A 14,285-nucleotide genomic window follows, 5' to 3' on the forward strand; every position below is an offset into this window, starting at 1 on the left:
CCAGACCAGTATCAGGTGAAGGTGCCTGTGATGGGACAGCAAAATTAACTGGCTTGTGGCTGAAGGCTCACAGTTAGGCTTGGCTGAGGGGCTCCCACAGGAGGTGCAGCACTGGTTACAGAGCAGTGGAATAGAAAGACAAGAGGACTGGGAGAAACAAAGGGGAGCAGAGTTGGACGAAATTGAGAACTGTAATTGAGCATCGTATATAGTTAGCCGTTCTTTTCATCCTCTTTTAGTTAATGTTGTTTTTCTTTGCAGATAGACGTCTCTGTTTTGCCCATTCGTTTTGCCATGTTTCTGCCCTTGATTATGTGCTGGACCCTGCTGAAGGGCTGTCCCAATTTAAAAAATAGATATATCCAAGGCAACGTGTGAGCTATTGAGCTCACAACGATTGCGCCGTTTGCCTACACAGTCATTAATACCTGTATATAATACACAACTTTGTGAAGCACTTATAAAGCAGCTATTGTTGAAAAGGGCAGAAACTATTCTTGTAGGTACAATAGAGTCCTGACGAATCTGTAAGTACAGGACAGTGCATTGAAATAGTTCCCGTGCAGGAATAGGTGTGAGAGTTGCTTTATAAAATCAAATTTAATCCTGTTGGTTAAAGCTTCAGTTCCTCCCTTCTCTCCACTGCGTGCTTTCGTGTTGTTGAGAAAACAAGACTATTGTGCATATGTGGAGAAGACTAAGGCCTAAGTCTTCAAAGAGTTGAAAACATCTTTTTCAATGATGGGAGTTCCCTTTCCACACATTGAAATCAGAAAGCTTTTATAGGATTGGGATTTTAGGCTTAGAAACCAGGAACTGACTCCTTTTCTCCTTCCCTTTTATATCAGGTGGGAAAGCGAAAGTGATTGTGCAATTCATGAAGATTCCTTGAAAGACTTGGACATGGATATGGTAATGAAACTATAGTTCTTGATTGAACATGTGTACTCTGGAAAAGTAATGAGATTTATTTATTTTTTACATTTAATGACTTGATTTTTCTTATGGAAAAACTGCAGAAATTCTGGGCCAGATTGTGTACTTGGTTGCACATGTTCAAGCCGTTGGCCAGGTTCTCAGCTCTGGTCCAGCAGCTTTGCATCACTACAACAACTCAAATCAGCCACAGACCTTTCTTAATCAGCTCCTTAAGATACCCCCCGTACATGTCATTAACACTTTTCTGTTGTTTTAAATTTTAGAAAGAATTATTTGCAGCAAACTGAAGTTACCACAGATGCTCCTCTTCCAGTAGATGCTATGTATCTTTCTTTCCCCTATCTTAGGTGCCAGAAATATATTTCACAGATCCAAAACAGTTACTTCAGATCTTCACAGAGCTAGAGGAACAAAATCTTGCATTGATCCAAAATAACCAAGACTTAGATGAAACTATGGATGAACTTGAGCAGATGGCAACAATTATAAAGGCAAAACTGTAAGTTATTGAACTAGAGAGAGCAATATGTAGTTCAGAAGCTCGTTGGTACCTCTTCACCGCTGGATATTTTGATTACCTGACCTATTCCCTGAACAGCAAAGCAGAGAGATTTTCAACATAGTCATGCTTTAAGTATGGCTCATATGGTATTTTGAAGGAGCACAGTTTCTGAATAAGGTAGACACATAACAGAAAATAGCAGTTTCACTACACAGCTTGGCATTTTTGGGTTGCAAAGGGGTAGACTGGGGAGACAAATATGCTCCATGTTGTGTATGTCCCATTTGTAATTAGTAAGCGCCATATAATCCCTGGCCTAGTGTGATGGAGTGGAGAAGAAGGTGCTGGGATTATTATTTATGCAGGATATTACCATGACACTCATTTAACCATAAATGCCTTTATGAAATATAAAGGCTGAATGGAGCAACAAAGAGTCCTGTGGCCCCTTAAAGACTAACAGATGTATTGGAGCATAAGCTTTTGTGAGTGAATACCCACTTCGTCAGGCTGAATGGTATTTATACAATTGCTCTAAACATGCCTAAAAAGCCTAACAAATAAGCAGTTACTACATCCAAGCTCTAACAGAACACTTACAAGTGTTTGATCAAGATACTTGCAAATGGGCTAAACCCAGGGTGCTTAGACACATATTGGTCAGCTCCAGCATGGTCAGGCAGGGATTAGCAATGAATCCTTTCAGAGGTTATTTTTTGTATACTCCCCTTAGCAAACAAGTGATGTCATTGCCAGGTCTCAGATTTTAGCTAAGGCCAGATGAAGCAGTTTCTTATGTAGCCAATTATGTAATGCACCTGGTACCCAATTAACCCACGTTTTATTTCTATTATTTCAGCCCAAACCTTAAATAAGATAACACAAGTATTTTGAAGTTTCACTACAAGTTTAACACAACTCCTCTTCTTTTTTCATGAGCTCATTCTTTTTGGTCACAGGCTTTGTGCCTTTCATGCATGCTAATATCACAACTCAATTTAAAACCATAATTCACTCAGATCTAATGAGGGCCTATATTCCTACAGAAGGGCACAAGGAGGCTCTTTCCTCCTCTTCCTCCTCCCGGCCCATTCAACAGACTGTGGGAATACACCTCAACCTACTGGGGGAGCAGGAGGAGTCAGGGCCTTGCCCCCATCCCTTTTGCAATCAGGATCCACCTTGGACAGTGTGGTGACCCCTATATATTATTTTGTATGCACTTTGGGAGGAAAGCTACTTTGTGAGCTGCAGATATTACTTCACAGATGCCTTCTGTCTAATGGTGCACGTGAGCAGTGTTAATATCCTTTCACAAATGCACAGCTTATTTGTATTTTATTTTTTAATTAACGTCAAAGTTTTTAAAATCCATTTTTTGTTCATTTTCTCTATTAATTGCCTAATGTCTACAGTGCATAATGCTTATTTGTTATAGTATCAATTGATAATGACTGATGACAGTCACTGTAGTGAAGTTTAAATAGTGCCAAGATTTGTTCTAGCTGCCTAGAATGCTTTCAAATTGTTAACTTATATGAAAAAAGAATTCCTGTCATTTTCTTTCTCCATACAAGAGGTAAACTCAGGGGCGGCTCTAGGTATTTTGCCGCCCCAAGCACAGCAGGCAGGCTGCCTTCGGCGACTTGCCTGCAGGAGGTCCGCCGAAGCCGCGGGACCAGCAAACCCTCCACAGGAATGCCTGCGGGAGGTCCGCCGAAGCCGCGGGACTAGCGGATCCTCCGCAGGCAAGCCGCCGAAGGCAGCCTGCCTGCCACCCTCACGGCGCCGGCAGAGCCCCCCCCCGCGGCTTGCCGCCCCAAGCATGTGCTTGGCGTGCTGATGCCTGGAGCCGCCCCTGGGTAAACTGATTTATTGTTTAGACTTTGGAGCTCTGAAGTCTTCCTTTTCTTAGAATAGCCAGTTTCTAAGATATTAGCAGTCAGGGCTGGCCTTACCATAAGGTGAACTGAGGCAACCACCTCAGGTGCTAGACTGTGGGGGCCACTAGGACCCAGAGTATAGAAAATTGTGTCTGCTGCTGGTGCATATGTATTCTCTCTGCTCTAGATGCACAGAGATGGTGGAGTGCTGTGCTAGAGGAAGGAGGGCACAAGAGATATAACAGGCAGGCAGGACAAAAGGTGAGAGGGAATAGCAGAAAGCAGCAGGAGTTGCAGGGAGAGAGAGGAGGAGGAGCCTCTTATGTACCCCTCTAGCACCCCCAGGAGCTTGGACTGATTAACACCAGCTTCTCAGGGAGCTTCCTGTTTCCTGCTGCTTCCCTGAACCCACTTGAGGAGAACAGGCAGTCAACTGAAGTAGTAGGAGCCAGTTAGGCCCTTAAGACACTGATATCTTCCCTCACTCAGGTTTGTCCCCTTCAACTGAGTGTTGAGAGCCACTATAGCTGGCACAGAACAGCAGTCATGAGTGAAAGAAGAAAACGCCCCTTTGGGGCAGCATTCAGAAAAAGAAAGAAAGCAAAGGAAGCTTTTCTATCTAAGCAGGAAGGAGCTCTCCTGAGATACATAGACACAAATGTTCACAGTGAGCCTTCCAGCCCCAGTGAGGATGTGAGCGGTAAGGAGATGCCTGATCTACCAGTTAGTCAGAGTGCAGGTGACCTGGCAGCTATTGCAGCATCCATATCTCCATCTCAAATGGATGTAACCATGTACATTCCCGAAGAAAAATATAGATCAGAGAAGAGTGTGTTGGAGGCGCAAGAAACAGCTACTGCTGAGTTTAGTTCCTTAAATCTAGATGATCCAGGACTGTGGACCCATTTGAGCAGTAGCCGGAGGGACTTCCTTGTACTGTATGAGCCACAGCAAGCAGGGCCGGCTCCAGGCACCAGCTTATCAAGCAGGTGCTTGGGATGGCCACTCCTGAGCGGGGTGGCACTTTCAGGTATTCGGCGGCAATTCGGCGGAGGGTCCCTCACTCCCGCTCGGAGCGAAGGACCTCCCTCTGAATTGCCGCAGATCGCGATCACGTTTTTTTTTTTTTTTTGGCTGCTTGGGGCAGCAAAACCCCTGGAGCCGGCCCTGACAGCAAGTGAAAAACTTCATGTTCCCCAAAGACAGTGAAAATAGAAGTTACCATCCAACACATTACTGGCATGATATCCCCAATGGTGACAAAGTGGAGAGGCCATGGCTTATGTACTCGAAAACCCAGAATGCTGCATACTGTTTTTGTTGTAAACTCTTCCAGTCTAAGGTTCCAGCCACATTGGGTTCTACAGGAACAAAGGACTGGAAAAATCTGGCTAGAAATCTGGCATGCCATGAGAAGGCAGGTGCTAGATTGTGCAATACATTCAGTTGAAGAACGTTTCATGCAGCTCAAGGAACACAGCAGTATATTTGGGATGTTGTATGATATTCCAAAACTCCTCACTCTACCTGAAGAAGGCCTACACCAGCAATGCAGGGCACTAGAGACAGTGTTGACACATGATGACATGCGCAATATTGATGAGAGTGATTTAGGTGATAAACTGAAAGCCCTTTCAAGATACATTTCAGCAGGATCAACTCCAAAGGCTGTTCTGGAATATATGTGCACAAATAAGTTGACCACTCCCTTTCCAAATGCTTTTGTTGCTCTGCACATACGTCTAACACTTCCTGTAACAGTTGCCAGTGGAGAAAGCAGCTTCTCCAAGTTGAAGTTAATAAAAACACATCTACACTCCACAATGACTCAGGAGAGGCTGGTCAGCCTTGCAACCATCTCAACAGAGCATGAGCTGGCCCAGACTGTGGACCTTCAACAGGAAGAAGTTCAAATCTTTGCAACCAAGAAGGCATGGAAAGCACTACTTTGATTATTCAAACAGATAAAAATGCCAGTGTTTACTATGCAGACAAGAAAAGTTACATTTGCTGTTCGGGCGTTTGAAAGTTAAGTATCAGAGGGGTAGCCGTGTTAGTCTGGATCTGTAAAAGCAGCAAAGAGTCCTGTGGCACCTTATAGACTAACAGACGCTTTGGAACATGAGCTTTCGTGGGTGAATACCCACTTAGTCGGATGAAAGTAAAGTGTTACTTAAAATTTTTGAACAAGGCATTTTAAGTTGTTAGTTCTCCTTTATTGGGGTAGGTATCAGAGCAGTACCATAAGAGGAGTAGAACAGGAAGAAGGCAGAATTGAGACCTTTCAAAGTTTTGGTCCAAGCGATGGGATATGGGGGGTGTCATTTGAGCTCCCCGCCTCAGGTGCCAAAATGTTGTGGGCCGGCCCTGTTAACAGTTGTCTGAAAAGAACATTTTAAACTGCTGAGTGGTAGTTACTGCACAACACAATGAATCCACAGAATATATGACTAAAATCTAGATCTCTTTTTCCCCACAGAGAAGAAAAAGTAAGTATTGTTGTAGGACATAAAGAAATTCTTAAAGCTGCCTGCATCAATGAAGAGGAAAAACGCACAGATTTGGCACTAAGAGCTAAAATGTTTTCTTTTGGAGAGTTTAATCCAGAAATCCAGGTAATTCTTTTGCAAAACACGTTTTATATCAAGAGAACAAATTTTGCAATTACATCTTTAAAAAATATCTTATTCTTATCACAGAGGAAAAAAAAGAAGTGCTGATATGGGGATTTTCTTATGCCTTGAAATAAATAGTAGCATAAAGTATTCCATGTGGTTCCTCCCCTCTCTCCTAATCTGTTCCTGTTTAGATGATAGCATCAGTTGTGCAGTGTCTAATACTTCATTATTATTATTACTTCATTTACTATCTGCAGCTATTCAAGTTGCTGATGTAGAAGTCAGCACATTTTTCTTTCTAGCTATGGTACAGTAAATCTGACTAGATAACACTGTGGGGGGAAAGGGATAATCTGAGCTTATATTTTTTTCCCTTAGACTACGTACTTCAAGTATTTGAGCACAAAGATAGATAAATGTAACATACATTTTATGCAGTTGTGCAATTACTTCATATAAATATGCACCATAGTCCCTGGGGCTGGGACTGGGGTCTGAGTCTGCAATAAAAATATCATATAGGTTGTGCTAGAGGAAGATACACAGAGATCAAGAAGATACAGTAACATAAATCTTTGCTTTATTCTCAGTGCAAACCTGAATTGGGATACCTGGCTTCCAAAATCCATTCTGTTCACAGTCTATTTTCAGGAATTGAACATATGTAAATAGATGCATAGTTGGATAATAATAATGCTGATTCACTGACAAAAAACTTTGTTAACTCCGAATTAAAGATGTCTATTGATATATCGTACTCTTCCAGAAAGTTTAATTCAACAAGCAAAATTCAAACTTCTGAAAACCAGTAAATGAAGTGTTAAATTAGAGGCCCATGTAACCTTAACTCTGCCTCCTGGAAGCTGGTAATAGACACTAGGAATTAACTGCCTGCACTCCCACTACATTCACTGAGTTAGCTGTATTGAATGGTGGAGAGATTATCTGGAGCAGCTTGGAAGAACTGTGATTGTGATAAACTGCAATCAAGAGGGTATGCTGCTATGAGGGTGGTCCTTTCTACCTGGCCCCCATGTGTGTGATCAAAGAAAAGAGGTGCATCTGTACACTGAGAGATCCAATATACCTCATTTCAGCACTGTGTTGTGTAGGTTGTGTCACTAGTGGGACACAGGGATCTTCATGCCATGGGACTTGTCAATAGTTAGGGTGGTTTGATGATGGGTAAGTGAAAGTACAGTGTTAGAGGGCATCATGTGCATAAGGGTTTCCACACGAGCCAGCCCCTGCTCCAGCCAGCATCTGCTCCTGCCTCAGCCCGCCACCCAGTGACTCTGACAAAGAGCATGAGATACTACCAGGAAATCTTAACTCTGTGTGTTCACAAAGTTTTGTCAGTGAATTTCCTAGTTTTCTTTTATTAACAGAAAGAAAGAAAGAAAGAAAGGTTTGTTGTAGGAGTTAGTGAGGATTTAGGCAGTTGTAGTTCTTGCTTAGGTTTGTGGGTGATATGCTGTTGCAGTTAGGTAATAACAAAAAGAATTAGCCATTACATAGTATTTTTTAATCAGTAGATCTCAAAGTACTTTCCATCATTCTCCCCATTTTACAGCTAGGAAACTGAGGCACAGAGAGGTGAAGCGACTGGCCCAAGGTCACCCAGCTGGTGGATTTTAGCTGTCCCTAACCCCACTGTCTTCCCTCACCTGAGGCCCCTCTATCCCCAAAATCCTCCCCTTTCCCTTAGTGCAACTCCAGAACCTCTCCCTGCCACTGTTCTCCCTCAGCAAGCATTCTCATGTTTCATTACATTGCCCCAAAATAACACACACCCCTGACAAAGCTAGGTCAGAAGGCATAGTGCTAAATTCTTTCTTAAATTTCTGCCCAAAATTGGACTCAAATTGACACTGGTTGGAAGTCAGGTTTAATGGCTGCTGCATAGCCCATTGAGCTATCCACCTTCAGTGAAAACACACAAGCTAGAAACCCTGTTGGTTATGATGTTCATACATGCGCCAAGTAATCCATTTAATGCCTGCACATTAGGTATGCGTCTAACCTGAAATCTTAACTATCTTGACACTACCGTTTTCAATTTTGCTAACAAAGGTTAATGGATGCAACGTACCAGCTGACATAAATGTCCAGTGATTAAGATCATTTTGACCAGGCTCAGAGCCACGGCTTAATCTCTCCAACTGGGGAAAAAAAAAAAAAGTTGGTAAAATATGTCAACCTTAAGAAAAGCTGTTGGGTTTTTTTGTGGGGGAGGGTACTGTGTCTCAGGAATCCTTTGGTCCAATGACCCTAAATTTGGATCACTAACCCATGCCCCCATGAGACACACCATATTTCAAGGAAATCTGAGTAACTGCGGATTTTAGAGGACTTAGACAAGTCTGCCTTTAAACAGAAAACTGGTCTGAACCTTAACAGTAGCAGAACTAGTATTCCGCTCTGACACTGTCACAGCTTATTTCTTGTGAAAGAAACCCGCTTCTTGGTTCCAAGGCCATGTCTACACCAGAAAAAAAACCCAGCTGTTTGTAATAAGGTAGATTTCACATGATAGATAACACGTTATAAAATCCTAGTGTAAACAGGATAAATTGTAGTTTACCTCAGTATAGCTGCTGCAGGTGATCCCAGGGCTGCCCCTTTGGGGCCACTGTTCAGCTGGGGACTTAAACACGTGCCCAGCTGTAAGCATGTGAGAAGTCCTATTGATACACACGTATGCATGTACATAAGTACTTTGCTGAATTAGAGCCGTAGCTCAGGAAAGGGTGAGGTATTTATCACCAAAACACTAAGGTGGAATTTCTTTGGATTCCATGGCTGCGTATTTGTTGTTTTTCATAAGGTTAAAATGCTTCTGTTTTTTCACCATTCACATAACACAAAAGTCATCTTCTTATTGATGTGATCACATCTGACTATCAGATTGATAGTAAATACACGTGTCTATTGTTTGCTGCTTTCAAGGCATTTACAGAAATGCTATTATATTCAAATATCACTCGTGCAATATTTTATAGGCTCTTACAGATTTATTTTTGTTTAATCTAAGGACAAAATGCTACATTCACTTACTAAAAAGGTTGCAGAAGTGTACAGAGTTAGTGTTGGAGAAGTAGACACATCAAGCATTAATTCCATTCAGATGTTGAGGAGAATAGAGAATCGAATTGAAGAATTGTGTGAATTGTTGGAGTCAGTTCCAAAAGAAAATATTGAAGCAATTGAGAAAATTAAGATGAAAGAAAGAAGGCAAAGGTAAAGTGAATGTTCAATATGTATAAAATCAGCAAGCTCTTTCCTGATTTGTATTCTGAACAATCTTTGCACGGGCTAAGGGCATTTAACTAACAATATTGGTCTTAATCTTGCAAAATGTGGACGTTCTGACAACAAATGTTTCTGTATATTTTGGATGTGCATAAATTAGATGTTTACCTACATAGCATCACATTAGGGGCAGATACTAAGATAGTAAAATAACTTTACATGCCTTCCTAGTGCACCTTTGGTGTTTTCAGCATCAGATATCTAGAGCCTAGTTTTCTATACTCCCACCCAAAAAAGGCAGGTTCTTAACTTGAGGTAAAACTGTAATGAAAACAGGGCAGTTGGTAGTTTTCATATGCATTAGCTCACATGCTCTAATAGATGCTCCTCCAGTACAAATGCAGATGGTATGCAGGATCTGGAGATTCACCTTTTTCTTTAGAGAGGCATATACCAGCGGATCTTCAGCTATGTGTGAAGGCAGATGACAGCACCTTCAGACATAAATAAAGCCAACATTCTGAGAAGCACAGCATGGGCAGTGGCAGATTAGCCACAGGGCCTGAGCCCAGGGGCCCCAGCCAACTAGGGCCTCCCCTGCTTCTGCTGGATCATAGAATCATAGAATCTCAGGGTTGGAAGGGACCTCAGGAGGTCATCTAGTCCAACCCCCTGCTCAAAGCAGGACCAAACCCAACTAAATCATCCCACCCAGGGCTTTGTCAAGCCTGACCTTAAAAACCTCTAAGGAAGGAGATTCCACCACCTCCCTAGGTAACCCATTCCAGTTCTTCACCACCCTACTAGTGAAAAAGTTTTTCCTAATATCCAACCTAAACCTCCCCCTCTGCAACTTGAGACCATTACTCCTTGTTCTGTCATCTTCTACCACTGAGAACAGTCTAGATCCATCCTCTTTGGAACCCCCTTTCAGGTAGTTGAAAGCAGCTATCAAATCCCCCCTCATTCTTCTCTTCTGCAGGCTAAACAATCCCAGTTCCCTCAGCCTCTCCTCGTAAGTCATGTGTTCCAGCCCCCTAATCATTTTTGTTGCCCTCCGCTGGGGTCTCTCCAATTTATCCACATCCTTCTTGTAGTGTGGGGCCCAAAACTGGACACAGTACTCCAGATGAGGCCTCACCAGTGCTGAATAGAGGGGAATGATCACTTCCCTCGATCTGCTGGAAATGCCCCTACTTATACAATGCCATTAGCCTTCTTGGCAACAAGGGCACACTGTTGACTCATATTCAGCTTTTCGTCCACCGTAACCCTTAGGTCCTTTTCTGCAGAACTGCTGCCCAGCCATTCGGTCCCTAGTCTGTAGCAGTGCATGGGATTCTTCCGTCCTAAGTGCAGGACTCTGCACTTGTCCTTGTTGAACCTCATCATATTTCTTTTGGCCCAATCCTCTAATTTGTCTAGGTCCCTCTGTATCCTATCCCTACCCTCCAGCGTATCAACCACTCCTCCCAGTTTAGTGTCATCTGCAAACTTGCTAAGGGTGCAGTCCACACCATCCTCCAGACCTCCTCCCCGGCAGAAGCCGCAGGGCAGCAGGTGAAGCCCCCATGCCGAACCCACTCTCTGGCAGAAGCGCCAGGCAGGCGGAGCAGGAGAAGCCCCCAGTGCCCCAATCCTGGTCCCCTGCAGAAGTGAGGAGGGTGGCAGGGAAGCCCCAGCACCTGGACCCCTGCTGCGGCCCTGGGACTGGAGGAGCTCTCACTCCCTGCTACGGCCCTGGGGACAGAGCCTCTCCAGTCTTGGGGTGCAGTGGGGGGAGGGCAGAAAGGAGCAAACAGGTTGTGGGATGGGTGGAATGGGAGAGAGGCCCTGGGTGAAACAGAGACTGGGTCCCAGGGAGGAGTCAGAAAGGGGTGAGGCTGTGGGTGGGTTCGCAGGCAGAAGGGTCAGGACTGCAGACAGAAAGGTGGGGAGGGGCCCCCCACTTGCTCTGGCCCAGGGCCCCTGGAAACCATAATCCGCCTCTGATCATGGGATATGAAGGACTTGTATGGTGTCTAATGTCAGCCAGTGGATGTCTAACCTATTGGGTTTAGCAAACTGAGATGTTTTTACTTTTATTAAATGGACAAAAACGTATGACTTGATGGGCAATCTAGTCCTAGAACAATAGAGAGAAACAACCAGGGAAGTCACTAAGGGCTTGATCCTGCTCCATTGAAGTCAGTCGGAGTAGGGAGCAGACCCTAACCCATGTGTTATAGTGATAATGGGACAGAGGAACACCATCACATTATAGTCGTTAACAATGCACTAGAGTTCAACTTTTTGCCCTATTGTACATGAGAGTGTCTGGTTGGTCCTCAATAGCCTACTATTCATTATCTGGAGGTACTATATTTGTACAGCTATGCACCAATGGAAACAAATGGATTGGGCAATTTTTTCTTCCTGTTTTTCCTGTTACTTGTTTTTTAAATGAATTATGTTAGGGGGATAGCGTGTGATATGCTAATAGTGAGATAGCATCGAGTTGGAGTTCTCAGGGGAGCAAACATCTTGCCAAACGCTCCTTCTTTGGATGTCACTACAGTATATTTCAAAGCTGGGTTTACCACAGGTCAGAAAAACAGTTCATTTAATGTGATATCACACACGTTTTTTAAATACCATAAAATAAACTGTTTAATATACATAGCGCCTCAGAAATATTTATTTTAATACAACACTGATCTCATAAAAGGCCCCAATTATATTTTTATGTTCTAAGCATTTCTGGAATTATTTTTTCTACTTTTGGTGCAGTAATAGGTCTACACTTCTTTTGTTATATAATAAAAATGCTTTTGTTTTTTGTTAGGGAAGTGAAATCATGAGTTAAATCTTTATACTGTGGTATACTGGAATATCATAGTTGACATTTTATATGAATATTACAATAAAAATACAAGTAGCTAAAAGGTTTTTATTTTCTGTCAATACACCAGATGTATCTGTTGAAACAAGGTCACATTAAAATGTTTTAGGACTGTGAGTTGCTTTTAGATGATCTACAAAAACAACAAAGCGGAGATACGACTACTCCCCAGCTGCATGGCACCGGATGTCTATTCTGGAACACCAATAGCCCATTTAAAATTAGGGAGTGTCAACCATGTTCAAAACATCACACACAAAAACACAGTTTGGCTTTTCCAAACAACAGCACATTTTCCTTTGTAGCTGGAAGTGTCCTTCAAGTCCCAATGCTCCCACTTGTTCTAAACTGCCATAGAGTTCCTGATGCACTAAATTTTCTTCTACCAGAAGATGAATGCTGTTTCTACCTTTAGCATGCATCAGACCTCTCAGCCCAGGAGGAAGGGATTCGGAGGAGATATGCTCCTTGCCATGAATCAGCAGGAGAACTGCCTTTGAAAGGCAGAGATTCTTTTCCTGATGAGAGGGGCTGAGCATGTTACCTTTGCTGTACTACTTTCACAGAAGCAAGGGACTAAGGCCCCGCTGATCCTGCCAACACACACACACACACAATTTTGTTGAGAAACTAGCCACATAGATTCCAAGCCTGGAAGGGACCATTGTGATCATCTAGTCTGATCTCCTATAACACAGGCCATAGAACTTCCCCAAAATAATTCCTAGAGCAGATCTTTTAGAAAAACATCCAATCTTGATTTTAAAATTGTCAGTGAGAGACTCCACCATGACCCTTGATAAGTTGTTCCAATGAGAAATTAATCTCATTGTTAAAAATGTACATCTTATTTCCAGTCTGCATTTGTCTAGCTTCAACTTCCAGCCATTGGCTCATGTTCTACCTTTCTCTGCTAGACTGAAGAGCCCATTATTAACTATTTGTTTTCCATTCAGGTACATATAGATTGTAATCAAATCACCCCTTAACCTTCTCTTTGTTAAGATAAATAGATTGAGCTCCTTGAGTCTATTGCTGTAAGGCATGATTTTTTAATCCTTTAAGCATTCTCAGGGCTCTTCTCTGAACCTTTTCCAATTTTTCAACATCCTTCTTGAAATGTGGACACCAGAACAAGACATAGTATTTGTGTAGCGATCACAGCAGTGCTAATTGCATTGACTTGGGGTGTGGGAGCATAGATAATATGACAATTAATAAAGCCACTGCTATTATGTGACACCACAAGATGCCATAAGGCAGTAACTATCTGGGAAAAGAAACTGGCATCTGTTTTAGCTGAATTCCAAAGTTAAATAGATGTCAAGGCAGTTACAGCGTGCTTTGTCCTTGTGTTAAATTACCCAGCAAAAACAGAGATAAAAGACCTGGCAGGCGTATTAGGTTCCTGCCTTGACAATCACGTCTAGTCACCAAAAAATTATTACAAATGTAAGGAGTTTTGAATGAAAGTTCAGAACAAACATATCTGATGTAATGCAGGGAGTTTAACTCCAGTACCAGCTTGATACTGTGGTAATTTTTTGAAATGGTTTCAATTCTTTCAAAAGTTGGTTTGCTCTTTTGAGGAGAGATTTTGCATAATCATTTCTGGTAATTTAGGAACTTCTTCAGAGGACATGCATAGGGGTTTGCAGGATCAGAGCTTAAATGTGGGGCTAGAGCTTTGATTCTCTACATGGCAGCCTGTTGTGAAGTGAGTAAACGAGTTCATGGGTTTGTTTGTTTTAGCAATAATTAAGGATTCCTCTGCATTGTTGCAAAGTCACCATTTTGTTTTTAAGTGACACTTTTGCATTAACAGTATGGTGTGATGTCTAATATAGTGAATAGTTGTACTGTACTGCCCCCTTATGGGATTTATCAGCATATGATACTTAAATAGTATACAAAACTTTTTGTGCAAAACTTTTAGCTACATTAGTGACCAGAATTTTGTAAAGCCTCTTTGTTTTCTCCTATTATCATACATTTGGTAAGTTACAGTTTGCAGTCTACTGTACACCCATCCCAGAAAAGAATAAACAAAGCACACAGCATCAAAAGAGTATGCCTGGAAAAAAAAGGAGAGTAATATAGCTGGAAGGCCATTCTTTATTCTGAGTCATTACTAAACTAGTACCCCAGCATGATGTGAAGGGACAGATTGTACTTTTGGATAGATGTGCCATCGTTCAGAGAAGACATAA

The 14,285-nt window shown here is 42.4% G+C and overlaps 1 protein-coding gene across 8 annotated transcripts in view; it reads left to right on the forward strand.

The window, feature by feature from the left end:
- Positions 1–14,285, forward strand: part of CCDC38 (coiled-coil domain containing 38) — a 44,260-nt gene that overhangs the window by 23,610 nt on the left and 6,365 nt on the right. For 7 of the 8 annotated variants that reach the window (XM_039495362.1, XM_039495396.1, XM_039495381.1 and 4 more), the window contains 4 exons: positions 849–912; positions 1,287–1,438; positions 5,804–5,939; positions 8,977–9,182. In XM_039495362.1, the coding sequence (XP_039351296.1) occupies positions 849–912; positions 1,287–1,438; positions 5,804–5,939; positions 8,977–9,182 (558 nt within the window). Of the gene's footprint in view, positions 1–848; positions 913–1,286; positions 1,439–5,803; positions 5,940–6,532; positions 6,869–8,976; positions 9,183–14,285 lie in introns of those variants that run through there. The other variant, XM_039495416.1, reaches the window with a different exon arrangement.

This window comes from Mauremys reevesii, linkage group 1, assembly GCF_016161935.1.
Source record: "Mauremys reevesii isolate NIE-2019 linkage group 1, ASM1616193v1, whole genome shotgun sequence".
Classification (NCBI taxonomy): Eukaryota; Metazoa; Chordata; order Testudines; family Geoemydidae; genus Mauremys; species Mauremys reevesii.